At 45.5% G+C, this 15,450-nt stretch overlaps 1 protein-coding gene across 1 annotated transcript in view; it reads right to left on the reverse strand.

The window, feature by feature from the left end:
- The window catches only part of IFT81 (intraflagellar transport 81), a 1,594,755-nt gene that overhangs the window by 1,423,186 nt on the left and 156,119 nt on the right, over positions 1–15,450 (reverse strand). The window contains exon 3 of the mRNA XM_069619559.1: positions 14,656–14,759. Within this exon, the coding sequence (XP_069475660.1) occupies positions 14,656–14,759 (104 nt within the window). The remainder of the gene's footprint in view (positions 1–14,655; positions 14,760–15,450) is intronic.

The raw sequence follows: 15,450 nt of genomic DNA on the forward strand, positions 1-15,450 counted from the left end.
TTGTGAAGGGGGTTCGGGGGTAGAGTTCCTAAGTATCCTACCTGTTAGGACAGGGTAAGGTGTTACAGGGAAGGGGATACTGCGTCTCACCATCCGGTGTCCCACTCCCCAAAGACCCCTAACCCAGGTGATCCTCCTGCACTGGCCCACCCCCAGGAAAAAAAAAGCGATGGCCATGTCCTGGCCACCAGGATGAAAGATCCGCGGGGACTAGGGGGTGAGACACCTACTGGTTTCTCACAGCAGTAAGAACCACTGTAACACACGCAGATTCTTCGCTTGGCAGGTGAATGGAAGAAGGTCTGAGGTTGCTTTTCCTGCAGTCAGACTCCGTCTGGACTTGCAAATTTGAGCAGATCTCTGATCGGTGTCTTTCACTGGTACAATGACTCTCGGATGAAGAATGCAGAAGAACACGATGCAGGGCCCCTCTCAGGACTGGACTCGACTCAGGTAAGCTGTTTCAGAGAGTGGTCAGCGCAGCACGGCAACGCAAAGGGACTCCCTTGTCGCTGTCAGACTTTCCCTCCTATCCGAGACTTTCCCTCCTATCCCGGGTCCCCTTGAAGCTACGACTCCGGAATTCTGCTGAAGTCTTGTAGGACAAGCCAAGGGTCCCCCAAGTCCCATGCCTCAACACGGAGCGGCAATGTCGGCAGCATGGTAGCCCAAACTCTGAGCTTGTCAGCCATAGGACGGTCCCGGGACACTTCCGACGGCTCTTCTTCGCAGGGTACCGAGCAGACATCAGGAATGGATGTTCCCTCCACTCCACAGGTCGCAGCTCCCTCACAGGACTGCTGAAGATCAATAGCAAGACAGGGCTCCTCGAGGACAGCAGCAGAAGTTGGTCACCAGGACTCCTCAGATGGGTCTTCGGTCTCTTCTTGGGTCTCACAGCTGGACAGGAGTCTTGGCTCCTTCAGGTTACTCCAGGATCTCTGAAGAGTGGGTGCAGGGGCCCTCGTATCCTAAAAGCCTGGTAAGAGCTGAAACTCTCACTAGCAAATAGCAGAAATAGCATAACTAGCCCCACACACACCCCCCCAGCAGTGGTCAAATCAGGAACACTGGTGGGAACAGTCATGCATAACACTCAGACGCACTGAAACCAATTTGTGGATTGGGACCAGATAGTCCCAGCCCACATCCTGCCAGCAAACACACAGACGTCCAGTAGCCCACCAAAAGCCTCTGCTTTCCCGGGCACTGGAAGTCCATAGAAGGATCTTCCTGGCCTCACAGGCAGGAAGAAGGCTAAAAAACAAGACGGTCAAAGGACAAGTGAAAACCTTGGGGCATGGTCATGTTTGGTCACTAGCCACAGTTAGTAGCCAAACGCGGTAAACGTGGTAAGGCGAAAGTGAAAAACACCAAATAATGGTAAAAAGTCACTGCTGCCACCAGTCTATTTAGCACACCTAGAGTAACCAAAAATCCTTTCAGTGTTAGTCTAAGGCAAAACAAAAAGTGTACCCTATTGTACTGCATTGTAAGATGCATTGTACAATGATAAAAGTTACCACAAGTGATAAAGTAACTAGACTAAGGGAAACCATGTTTCCCAGTACTGACAACCTGAAGGACATGCCAGTTTACCCATAACAGATGAGCAAAAGACAGTGTAGTGAATCTTAAGGCTTTACTGCACTGTAAAAAGTACAGGTCATGATCAAAAATAAAAGTAAAAAGTTTGGGGGTCCATAAGAATGGAAGGAAAGGTGCAGTAAAGAGCAATATTTCCTAACACGACCCCCGATTGGGGACTCACGGGAGGGAATATGAATCGGCCCGTCATTTGGCAGCAGCGGTTGCTGCGCCTCTAGAGGCTGCAACCCTGCCTCACCCTTTCCGTCATCGAAACCCTTGTTGCTGGTATAGATAGGACGATTGCCCCTCGGGGCTTTAGAAGGCGGCATCCGATGTTCCTGCGCCAGATTGGTTTGAGCTGCTGAAGCCTTGCGCACAAAAATTCCAGCACATATTGTGCACTCTCTTTTGTACAAAGGGTTTGCTTGAAATCTGACCAAGTGTTTTAATGGCATGATGTTCTTTTTTGGTAGTCTCCAGCTGTTCATCCACAGCTTTACCAAAAAGGACTGCCTCTTCAATAGGCACGCTATTGGGGCTGCTTGCTTTTCTGGCTTAAAGCCCGAGTCTCTGAGCCATGAGTGCCGCTTTAGGAGTGGTCCCGCTGCAATGACTCTGCCCAAGGTGTCAGCAAAGTCTAGACATTGTTTTAGAATATTCTGCGACACTTGCTTCACTTCTTTTGCTACCTTAAGCAGGTGCGATTGTGTAGGTTCTGGCACAGAGGCTAGTTGTCCAATGACGTCATCCCACTGGGTGCTGTTATAGCTGGCAAGCAGCATATTATTATTAGCTATTCTGGTCATGAACGCACCAGAGGTAGTAATACGCTTCCCCAGTGTGTAGAGCCTTTTCCATTCCTTGTTCGGAGGCGTCTCAGAGGTAGAGAATGGAACAGCAGCTCTATTCCTGTTGTAGTGATCACCAGAGAATCCGGTTTCACACGTCGCCTGATGTTGGATGGCGACGGCTTAAAGATTTTCTCCTCCCTTGGGTTGACTGCCCTGGCAACAGGGGTCGACAGAGATGGAGACACCATTTTTTGATGGATTCAAGAAGGGGAATAGCCTGACTGATGGGTTTTATCTCATTGAGAATGTCCTTGACAAAATTATTTCCCTCAGGGCTTGTCCCATCTGTCTGTATGCCAAGATAGTGAGCCGCCTTCTTTAAAAAAATCATTATATAGTAGTTGGTCAGCTATGGGCAAAGTATGTCTGCTCTCGACTGTAGTGTCATGTTGATCTATGAAGGTAAGATCCAGGTCCTCCTGTCCTGTAGGTAGGTGTTGTTGGCATCCGTGTTAGGATCATCCTGATAGACGACCCAGATGTCCTGGTCTGCCTGATCCGACTAAGTCACCCTGCTGGGATGATGGTAGGAAGATGCTTGGGTGACAGGGGGTGTTGGGGCTCTGTAGTTCCTATTGGCCCTGGAAGTTGTTCCACAGGTCTTTGTGGAGTAGGCAATTTACTCATGAAGTCGACAAAGAATGATATTTTTCCCATGGTTTCCTCAAATTTCACCTGGCATCATGGTCCATCAACTGGTGTGTGTACAGTTTTTTGGGGGATGCTGCACCACATCAGTGCTTGCCTTGGGGGTTTCTGTGGTACCTACTGTAGGGCAGTCAGTGCTAGGGGTATCCTTGGGGCTTTCCTTTCCCTTGGGCCGTTTTTTGTGAAAGGAAGAGGACACAGGTGAGGGTCTTCTTCATAGCCTTCAGAGGCACCGGTTTACTGTGAGCAAGATGCTCTTCGTAATATTCTTCTGAAGGAGAATGAGATGTGTGTCTTGTGGACAGCTGTTTAAGCATCTCCACCTTCTCCGTCGAACAGGGCTTATGCATGCCCGATGCCGGAGTGCCTTCATGAACGCATTGTGGTAAGCGCAGAGGCAGAACCACAGCAGGCTTAGTCAGCATTGGATTGGTAGGTCGAGAGACTCCTACGGCAGGCATGCAGCCTGCCTTGGCCGGTCCTGTCAAGAAATTTTGAAAACGTAATGTGCAATACTCCGCAGCTTAAACTATATGTCGGCCTATGCAAAGCATGTAATTCCAAGCAGAACCACAAGCCTCAGAAAAAACAATATATATGAGTAGGAAAGTCCATTTGAGCCAAGTAACATTCCACAATGCCACCTAGTAGCCATTGCTGGAAGTTCACCTCCACTTTTGAGCCACAACAGCAAGGCATTGTGGGTATACAAATTAGCTCACATGCAAACCTTTTTCTCCAGGAAATTGTCTTTGTCTAAGAGGGCAGTGCTACTTTAAACATAGCTTAATCAACCCAAGACAGATATTTGAAAGGCTGCCAGGACAACTACATACCTATATGTATGAATGTGGTCAAGTGGTTTGTTAACTGGGAAGCGTGTTGTTGCATGATTTTCCTGTCCACATTATATTTGAATAAACAATTGTGTTGTGGAACCCGCGGCAGACTGTTCCTTGCAGATCGAGGGATTTCGCCTTGTTCAGCTGCTCTGGGGAGTGCAAGCCAAAGTGTACAACGGTACATGGTTTTTCTACATTCATATCATACATTACCCACCATAATCGTATTTCGGATGCTTGTAGCTGCTTAGATTGACATGCTATGCATAGGCTGACATCTAGTGGTATTCGCAGAGTATTACACGATTTGTTTTCGAAACTCGAAAAGGGACGTTGACTGGGCTTGTTAGTAATACTATTCCTCGTGTGATGTCTACTGTAACCCATGGTCCTTCACGCGTCAAGGTCCTTCAGATTGTTTTGTTTCTTACATGAGGTTGCATGAAATGAAGCGCGAGTACAGCTAAAATAAAGCAGAAAATAGAGATTGAGCAAGAAACATCTATGCACCTTCGACTTGAGGAGGGGAGGAAGAGTGGGCGCATGTTAATCTAAGCAGATACAAGTATCAGAAATACAATTACGGTGAGTAAGGTATGGCTTGTGGATCTGCTTAGATCACATGCTATGCATAGATTAGCGAGCAGTACCTAGACAAGGCAGTGGGTTGTTAGAAGGTAAAGCAGCAAATAGATGTTTTAGCACCACTTGTTCCACCTGTGAATCTGCTTTAGAATGTGTCAATGCAGTAATGGGGAGTAAAAGTATGAATGGAACTCAAAGTAGCTGCTTTGCAAATAGCGACTATATGGACATTTGCAATACATGCTAAAGTAGCTCCTGTACCTCTGGTAGAGTGAGCTCTTGGTGTGAAAGGTAGGGTCTTTTTTGATAGTGAATAGCACATCTGGAGATGGCATTTTTTTTTAAAATGTGATCACCTTCCCTTCCAGGTGCTATGGAAATAGAGAGCTGGTCTGTTTTCCTTAGAGGTTTTGTTTTGTTAATGTAGTACAATAACGCACTACTTACATCTGAGGTATTGAGGCTTCTCTCAGCTGAGTGAGATGGAGTTTTAAAAAACGTAGTTAGTTCAACGGACTGCTTGACATGGAACTTGGATATGAATTTTGGTGAGGATTTAGGATGTGTTCTAAGGGCCACCTTGGTTTTGTGGATTACAATGAAAGGGTCTTGTACAGATAATGCCTGCAGCTCACTGACTCTACCTTATTGAGGTACTGGCTACCAGAAAGGCAGTTGTGTAGGTTAAGTGTTTTAGGCTGGCCTTGTGCATCAGCTCAAAGGGTAGACCCATGAGTTTCGGGAGTACAACATTAAGGTCACAACCTGGAGGAGGGTTAGAAATAAGAGGGTATAGTCTCTTTACTCTCTACATGAAAGCTTTAATAACAGGAATATTCCACTAAGACAACTTGTTTTGTGAAGTGGTGTACTCAGACAGGGCCGCTAGGTGTACCTTGATGGATTTAAATACTAGGCCAGATTCTAGTAGATAAAGCATGTAGTGTAGAATGATGGATGGTGAAAATTCAATTGGATTTAACGATTGTGATCTGCACCATAACACAAACCTTTCCCACTTGTTGAAGCAACAATGTCTTGTGTTGGGTTTCCATGCCTCCTTGAGGATATCCATAGACCTCCGGGAACGTTTAAGTGGCCAATTTATTTCAGGAACCAGGTTGCCAAGTTCACAAACTGCGGATGTGAATGGAATGTTGTCCCCTCGTGTTGGGACAGCATGTTGAAGGGGCACAAAAATTTGATTGATTTGCCCATCGGCAGTTTGAGCAGGTGTGGAAACCATGGTTGGAGAAGATTTTGTCTACAATATATCGCTGTTGATTTGCCACTCGTGATCCTCGGGTAGAGGATTTCTGCTCAGATTGTCTGCTAAAACACTGAGAGACCCTGGTACGTGTTGAGAGACTAGGAACATGTTCCGCTTGAGTGACCATTTCCAAATTCTTGGGGATAGCCTGGACAGACTTGGCGAGTGTGTTCCTCCCAGCTTGTTTAGGTAAAACATTGCAGTCGTGATGTCTGTGAGGACTTGCACTGTTTGACCTACTAGATGCTGCTGAAAAGCTTGCACAGCCTTGAGAACCACTAGGAGTTCTAGAAGGTTTATGTGGTTCTGGGCTGTGGTGTGTATGTCCACTGGGCGTGAGCTGTGTGATGAAGGTAATGGGCTCCCCATCCAAAGAGCAAGATGTCTGTAGTTAGTATCGCTTGAACTGGTGGATTGCAAAAGGGTTTTCCTTTCAGCAAGTTGTCTTTGGACCACCAGTGAAGAGCCTGCACTAGGGTTAGCGAAACAACCACTAGATCATCCCACTGACCGCCTGCCTGAGACTATTGTTTTGCTAACCACTCTTGCATTGGGCGTATTCGCAGCCGCACGTGTGGAAATAGCTAAATGCACAAGGCCATCATCCCAAGTAGGTGCATTGCCTTGCATATGGTTATCTGGGGACTGGCTAGATAGTGATGTACTTTTAACAGCACGTTCTATACTCTCTCGTTTGAAGGGGAAGCTAGCTCCTTTTTTGTCTTCATGATTGCTCCCTGGAATTGTTTTATTTCACTGGGCATGAGACTCAATGTCTTCTCGTTGATGGAAAATCCCAAATGGAACAGAAGATGTATTGTTCTTTGGGTTTTGTACTTGCAAATTTGAGGAGACTCCCCTGTTTTTAGCCAGTTGTCTATATAAGGGTACACTGGGATTGACTCTCTGCGTATGTGTGCCGCTACCACTGCTAGTACCTTGGTGAATACCCTAGGAGCTGAGGCCATGCTGAAGGGGAGTACTTTGAACTGGTAGTTATCTAACGCCATTTGGAAGCGCAGGTATTTTCTGTGTGCTGGGAACATTGAAATATAAAAGTATGCATCTTTCATGTCCAATGTTGCTATGTAATCCCCTTGTTTTAAGAGAGGAATGATCTTCTGTAGCATTGTCATGAGAACATTCTGTGGCTTGACATAAGTGTTAGCTGGGTGCAGGTCTAGTACTGGGCGCATTGTGAAGTCTTTCTTTGGCACAAGGAAATAAGTTGAATAAATACCCTTGTTTACCTGGAGATTGCTGGGCCAATTTCTATGACGTCGTTTTCCAGCAGGGTTTTGACCCCTTCCAATAACATGCGCCTCTCTTCTAGTGTCATTTTTCTGTGTTTTGGCGGGTGGTTGGATGGTCTTTGTAGAAGCTCTATACAATATCCGCCTGCTACGAAGGATGACACCCACTTGTCCAAAGTGATCCCCTCCCATGCATGGGTGAATTTTCAGATAAGACCCCCTACTGCAGGGGACCTGGAGCAGGACCGCCATTGCTTGGGTGGGTCGGAACCTCTCGTAGAGGGGGCTCTACCTCTGATCCTGGAATTTTTGTAGCTGCTTGGAAAATTATAGGAGGACTGTCCATGAGAGGTGCACCCATGATGGTGACCGACTACCCGGACCGTAATTGGAGGAACGCTGTGGGCCTTGCCCCTGAATTTCCTTGTATTAAAGGCCCCCCCTTTATACAAAAGGTTTGTTGGAAAGTTGTCTGAGAGATTTGAGGGCATCCTATTCTTCTTTGGCACTCTTAAGAGCATCCTCAACTGCCTGACTGAACAGTGCATTTGGTTCGATGGGCATGTTTAATAGCGCGGCCTGCGTTTCCTATTTAAATCCTGACGCCTTAGCCAGGCATGGCGTTTAATAAGTGTTCCTTCCGCTATGATGTGGCCTGCATTGTCAACAGCGTCAAAGTTGTTCTTTAGGATGCAGCTGGCCACTTGCTTGCCCTCCAATACGGTCTTTAGGAGTTGTGACTTCAGATGCTCAGGAACAGCTACTAATTTTTTTGTTCCAACTAGTCCAACTTGGGGCAACCATAGATAGGGTGGTATTGTTGTTTATTCTAGTCTGGTAGGCATTTGAGGATACCACCTTTCTGCAAAAGGTATAGATCTTTTTGCTTTATCAGGTGGGGCCTCAGAGGTGTGCCTGCTCTCTTCCTTGTTGTGATGACAACCAAGGAATCGGGTTTGAGTTGACCCCTGATGTACAGTGGGTCGGTATGGGACAGCCTGAACACCTTCTCGATGAGGAGGTTACCCGATCCAGTAAGATTTAGTGTAAGGAAGGAAGGCTGGATGCACCTTTGGACTGATTGCAGGAGGGGGATATACTAAGTGGTGGATTTCTTGTCTCCCAGAATATCCTCTACAAAATCTTTGTCGAGTTGTGCCTCCTAAGTGTCAATTTTAAAATATTGAGCGGCCCGGAGGAGCAGCTCATTACGCAGGAACTGATGTCAATTGGTGAGTCAGCCACCTGCTGATCTTGATTATCTGGGGACTGGATGATGTAGATATCATCGTACTGGTCATGAGCATACCTGTCCCCCTTGTCTGCCTGGGCACTAGGATCTTGAGAACCTGAGGGGGACTACAATGTAGATAACCCGAGAGGACTAATGGGGTGGAGGAGTGGCCTGGGATTGGCTGGAGGCACCTTAGAAGGTGGTTCATCCCTAGCTACCCCTCGCTTCTGTAATAAGGCCTGGGGGTTTCTAAATTCTTCAGGGTGGCGGTCCATAAAGTCCACAAAAAAGGAGATCCGCCTCATGACCGTATTAAAACTCTCTGTGGTCCGCTCAGTTCACTTGGGAAAGAGCGAGGGGGCAGGAGTGTCCTGCAAGGGTGTAGGTTCCTTGTGACGTAGGCACCATGAAAGATTTTTTTTTAGACGGAACATAGCCGCTATCTTGGGAGGTATAAGGCTGGGAAAGTAGGGGTGTCGAAGATGTTGGGGTTTTCAATGCCTTGGACCTTAAGAGTGTGACTGGGACCTGGTTTGTAATGAGTTCTCCTTTCAACGCATGCCCTTCAACATGATAAAGAAGCGCCTTTTTAGGCGTGGTGTCTGAAACAGGCCTGGTCGATGCCTGCTTCGGAGACCGGTTGTGTGACTAATGCAATGGTCCAGAGGGCAGGGGGACTTGGAGGACCTTTCCTTAAACACTGTGTGGCTAAGATCGGTCGTCAATGTTTGGCCGTGGGGTGTGTGTTTTGTGTGGCATGAGGTGAGCCTTTGACGCATGTTGATTTCTCCATCACAGTTCCGCTGGCCTGCTTGCTGGAGTCGGGGGTTCCCACATGGGATTCTTTCTGAATCCGATCGCCCTCTGCGTCACTTAGGATATCGCTGCTGCCTTCACTGAATACCCCAACCACGTCTATAGAGGCTTCGGTCTGCAGGACGTGGGCAGCATAGGGCTTGGTCCGACAGTCCAATGTTTTGGAGCAGAAAGGTTTGCAGGACTTGCAAGTCTCTTCTGGGTGATCCCTTGGCAGACAGTGATTGCACACTTTGTGTGCGTCTTTCCAGGGGTATTTCCGGTTGCAGGAAGGGCAGAACTTAAAATGTGTGTGTTAGGGAGAATTCTCCAGAATGGCAAATTTCCCTTACCTATTGAGTCCCTCAGCAGCTTTGCTGGATTTCTAGGACTTATTTTTTTCACCTGGTAAGAGGGTGAGCCTTTATTCCCACTCTTACATGTGTTTTGCTGTGCGTTGTAGATTTTTTGCTCATGGACTATGGAGTCTCACCTACTCCATAGGCATTATCTTTTTACTGTGTGTCACACAGCACCTCTAGTGCAGTGACACAGGGTTGTCTTTTTTCAGACTTCCCACTTTAAACTACATTTTCTGGGACTGACTACTGTCTCCCAGAACATGTAAAGTTGCCATTGACTTTACTAGTCTTTTTAAACTTACAGACCAAGTACAACCTATCTTCCCATGGAGTACTGGAAGGGTTAATAGTTATCCCTTTTTGTCTGTTTCTCATGGAACATTATTTCGTTCCCTTTTCTCTAAGATTTGGCTGGTGGCAGTGGTATCTACCATTTTTAGTCTGCCGCGAGCTATGAAAATAGCCTTGGTACTGTTAGAGGCTATGTTGGTAGCTTCAAACTCTAATCCGCTAGACCCCATTTAATTTTATTTGGTTCCGGTCGGGTTTATTCGCCATTTCTTTTTGTAAAGGTCTTTCTCGTGTTTTACTCTGCGCGCCTAAACCAGGTTTGGTTCCTTCGTTCACCGTCCTTTGGTGGTCTTCTTCACAGAAGCCCTCCTTAGGCACCTGAGTGTCAGGGTGGAGAGGATGTGAGGGAGTGGTTTGAGGCCCCCTGCACAGGGTCTCCTTGGAGACCCAAGTCGCACTCTAGTTTGATTGGCTAGGTGACTGTCCTGCCAGGACAGCCACACTGCTGTGTGATTGACAGCCAGGCTGTGTGAATGGGGTAAAACTGCTTAAAAGCAGGTCTCTGGGACTCGGAAGGCAGAGTCGCCACTGGAACGAGAGAACCAACGAGGAGCTGAAGGAAGACGACTGCTGCAACTACTGGACATCCCGGTGAAGCCCTGCTGCAGGTCCCAATCGCCAGAAACTCCGACGACAGAGAAGATCTGCAAAGAATATTCTTCCCTTCAGCTTGGCGGGACCAACCAGTTCGCCAAACACCAAACGCTGTCCTTCCTCTCCTGGTCGAATTTGCTGTGCCTCACTGCAGTGAACCGGTAGCAGGAGGAACGGAACCCGTTTGGTTTTTAAGCAGCGCCCCTTTTATTCAACGCTTTGCTCTGCTGCTGGCTTCTTCCCTGGACAGTGCAGGACCCCCCAGTCTTCCTCCTCTGTCACCACGACAGTCGATCAGGAACCGTGAGCCTGCAGGAACTGCCAGGAACAACTGCCTCAGCTACAGCATTCTTCTTCATTTAAGGTACTGTTCAAATTCAGTCGTTCATTCCGGCCGACCGCGGTGAAAGTGTTTTAAATCTTTCACCTCTCCGAAGGCTCGTCCTTCTCTTCTGAATAACTTTTCCTCCGAACAACTTCATTTTGAACTCTTGGCAAAGACTTAACCACAAACTACTCTGAACTGTGTGATCCTTTGCAAAGACTCTGAACCATTTACATTGGCCCAGGCCTATTGACTTGAATCCTAGTTGTAGTAAGCCTTTTCTAGATTGCCCTGCCTATTACTTGTTGGTGTTGTTGATTTTGGATAACCTTGTCTCTTCCTCCCTTTTAAAATTGCTGGAGTGCCATTTTGCTCACTTCATTTTGAGATTAACTTGTCCAGAATTGATTGAGGTTTATTGTAGTGTATTAAGATTGTGACTTTCTGCTCCTTTATATCAGTGAACGGTTTTATAACTGATGGTGTAAATAAATGTATTTACTGACCATGAGGAAGTTTTTTTGAAATATCATAGGCTTGTACCTTCGCGACCTGATTGGGGTTACTTAGTAATTACTTCGCTTTTTAGGGTTTTTTCCTTTTTGTGCTTTGTTCTTTGTCGTATAAGTGTAGGTCACTACAGAGGCACTGAGTTCCTCTAACCTGTTTGTAAACTACAGGAGAGGTTTCAACTGTGCCTGCACTTATTTGCGCCAAGATAAATTGTTGTTGTATTTCCTTTTGTTATGACTAACAAATTCAAAATTCCGGTGTGTTTGATAAAGTTTTTTATTTTGTATTTTCAGCCCCTCTTGGATGACACGTGTTTCGGCATGTAACCTTTGCCTTTTTCAAATCCGGGCCTTTAATATGCCATTGTGGCTCTCACAATGAGTAGTATTCCTGTTGTAAACGAAGCACTTTAAGTCTTGGGCTCAATCCCACCTGAAAATTCTGATGCTAGCGCTACAGGCATCGGGTTTCCTCTTAGTCATAGCAAAAGGAAATACAACAGCAATTTATCTTGGCACAAATAAGTGTAGTCACAGTTGCAACTTCTCCTATATGTAAATAAATGTATATTCCTTTACTCAGAAACCTTGAATAAGTGTTTGTTTGAACCATAGTAATTGCTGTCATTTGTGTAACTTCTGATACTGCTCACTTTACTCTTGAGATAAGTCTGGCTGCTCAGCCATCGCTACCACTTTACTGTGTAGTACAGACTTGTACCAAAAGGTGAATTAGTACTTACACTTGTAGTCTTAATTGTGTGTGGTGTTCCAAAAGAGTACTGCATATGATTCTGCCAAACAGTGTGTTCTCCATAGCGAGAGAAAAAGGCAGCGCAGCGATGAAAGGGAAGATAAGGTGTCAGAACAGCATTCTCTAACAGCAAAGATGGTTAAGAACCTCCCCGACTCTCCCTTTTGTAAAGGACCAATGCCCGGTGAGGCCGGTGTAGGTCACAGTCCCTGATCGTCGAGGCAGTTGCAGCATCGTCGACGATGGAGCCGTCCGTCAAAAGACGCCAAAGCAGTTGGTAGTGTGGCGGGCAGTTTTAGAAAGGATAGGAAGAAAGTCTCAAATTAAACTATCTAATCAATGGCGTTAGCCAGAAGAACTCTGCAAACTATCAACCAACCACGATGGTGGAAAAAAACAATCTGAGGGGCCTTGATGCATGAAGGACCACGGGTACAGAAAATGTCACACTAGGGATAGTAATACTAACACTCCCAGTCGACGTCCCTTTTCTAGTTTCAAAAACAAATCATGTAATACTCTGCGACTACCACTAAATTTCCACAAGCCTCAGAAATATATATATATATATATATATATATATATATACACACACACACACACACATTCCCAGTGTGTGAATATGTATGCATGTGAATGAATGCAGTGTATATGTGTAGGTGGGGGGGGGGAGGTGAAGAGCCAGGGATTGCTACAGCAGGGGGAAAATGGATATGGGAAAACAACGTGTACAATACTTGCTTTGGAAGGGCTGGTTATGCCCCACAGAGCCCAGGTTTCATTCTCCCCCATGGACAGTGCAGTGACTAGGCAGGGAAATGAAGCCCTTCGAGGCCAAATGATTCTTTCAAGAACACAAAAATGACCAAGTGTGAGTTCCGACCGGAGGTAATGCAAGAAGTGAGTGAAATAAGTGCTCGGTGGTAAGATTTTTATTACATTTTGAATCCCACACAGCCTGCTCTGCCTCTCACCCTTGCAAACAACCCGCTTTTTAAACGCTTTTAGCAACAAGTTATTTCATTGAGAATGACACTCGAGGAAAATTTAAACAAAAAGAAACAATCTGTGCCAAGGCTTCAGCGTTGCATCTTCCTTAACGGTCGCCAGGAGCTATTATTTTGTGAGTAATTCCCACCACTAGTTGAATTGGCCTTCCATCACATGCCGTCCATTTTATCTCCAGAAGCAGTTTATCTCCAGAAGCAGTGGCTCTGACAGCATGGACACATTTTCATACAGTGGCATTAATGCATTGTGGGAAAAGCCAACATGAGTCTTCCTATGTGGGAATATGTAGTCTTTACTTACATTTTTATTTTAATATACAACAAAATAACACCCCCCTTCGTATTATTTTTACACCAAAGTAATCACAACTTGAACCTTAACCTCTGTGGGGAAACTATGTACATTAACTTGCTTGTGGCTTAGTCACATTAGGTGAAGCATATTTGGTTGCACTCACCACTAGCCATTCGCAAGTGGAGATTGACCCTTGGTGAGTAAGAAATGGGGAGCCGTTTGTAGGTAGGACATTGAAGGGGAAAGTGCCTTTTTCTGTTTTCCTATTAGCTTTCACTTGAAATTGTTACCCCAAGACACATCCAGGAAGGATATATGTTTTCTCACAGTGGCATTAATGGGCACAGGCAGAGTGAAAAAAAGGTCTTCGTACAGTGGCAGAATCCTGCCATATATTGTGGACAAAGACATCATGAAAATGTTCCTGTGTACTGTTGGTGACCGGACATCTATTGGATTTATTTTTTCATGCGTTACCCTACAAACCTAATTATAAACGGTATGCCATTCTACCCAGTTGTTCACAGAAAGCAATCTGTAGAAAGCACCATTGTAACTGATTATTTTTTTAAAAAAATATTCTCAGAGGAAGAACACCCAGAATCTCAGTAGGTTGGCTATGGCACCCTCGCTATGCTTAACTGCTTGTGGAAATTAATGGGAAATATGTATGTCCCCCCCAATGAAAAATAATCACCAGACGTCACTGTAGGTGGCGAACAATTTGGCCACGTCCTTCTTCAAAAGCACAAGTATTTTCTCCCAGAGACTGGCTCACTCGCAGATAGCAAGTAGTGCAACGAGGCAAAAGGGTGACGTGGTAATGGAAAGGAGGCAATGTTTCAGTAACATTTGCAAGAAATCAGGCATCTTCCCAAGATTTACACAGGTCATGCTATTTTCTAGTGTTTGAGAGCTATGGGCCTACTTTTTGGGGTCACGCGCACCAGGTTTCTAAAAGTGGACTTGAATAGGCAGCACTAGCCTTGCAAGAACATCAGACTGGGCCAGTGCTCGAAGTGTACTTAAAGTAGTAGCAGAACTAAGTTCCCTGCTTGCCTGCCCCCACTCCCCACAAACCCCATTGACACGGCCCCTCCCAAGCGCAATCCGAACCCCAAAACAAACACCTGCTGTTGAAAGGAATGTTCAGTACAGTGCGCTGAAGTGCAAGTTCAACTTCTTCTGAAACTTAATTTTAAAAACGGAACCATTCCGAAACGCTTTCTTTTTAAAATAAAAGTGTAGGAGCACCACTCCCGCCCACCTCGACCACTGGTTGGGCACATTATGCTGTCTTATAGAAGCTGTGCATGGGAGTTTTAAACAGATCCCTGCCAAGTTGAATACAATCTATAGAGCAAGTGGCCGATCTAGTACATACATGTCGCCAGTATTTCCTGGAGGTTTATACTTCAGAATTCCTAGTAGGATCAGCATTCTTTTGGCGGTTTGATCCGGCATCTCCTCACGTATGTCTACAGCATGCTGAAATATGAAAAGGAGATCATAAGCATCGCAACATATTAACCTAGTTTCAAAATCCAGAGTGGTCAAACAAACCGGCCTTTCATTACAAAAAGGTGTACTATTTATAGTTCTAGATTTATATTCCTGTTGTTCAGGTGGTCTTTACTTACATTCTTTTTTTTTTTTTATAAATATATTTATTGATTTTTCAAAAAAAACTTATACAAACAGCATCATCCACATAGCAATCAGTTATATATCCACAATAACTTCCCATTCCCTCCTCCCTGTTAGGCAGAAACCTGTGCAGTTCCCTTGGGGAGCACTGCAAAAGATTTAAGACTACAGGTATAGCAGTAAACCCACTTGGTAGCAGTCTGTACCACCCAGATTTACCTGGTAGCTGTGGCTGAGCAGTCAGACTTCCCTCAAGAAGAGTTAGGCAGTATGCAAAGTATACACAGTATGTACTCAGACACAATAGCACAAGCAAACACTGACCAGAGCTTGGTTCCAAAAGTATATAGTTATTTATTTTTTTAAGAACACATAATTTGAAAACACTCTAGCAAAGTATAGTAAAAACACTTAAAACACAGTTATAATGAAAGCAGTTTCAACCCTTACTCCTATCTAGACAACTCTAAGTTAACTCCACATAATTAAAACAGAGGTGAGCGCTTAACGTTAGATGACACTCTAGTAGGTT

This window comes from Ambystoma mexicanum, chromosome 10 (assembly GCF_040938575.1).
Source record: "Ambystoma mexicanum isolate Mex_15411 chromosome 10, UKY_AmexF1_1, whole genome shotgun sequence".
NCBI lineage: Eukaryota > Metazoa > Chordata > Amphibia > Caudata > Ambystomatidae > Ambystoma > Ambystoma mexicanum.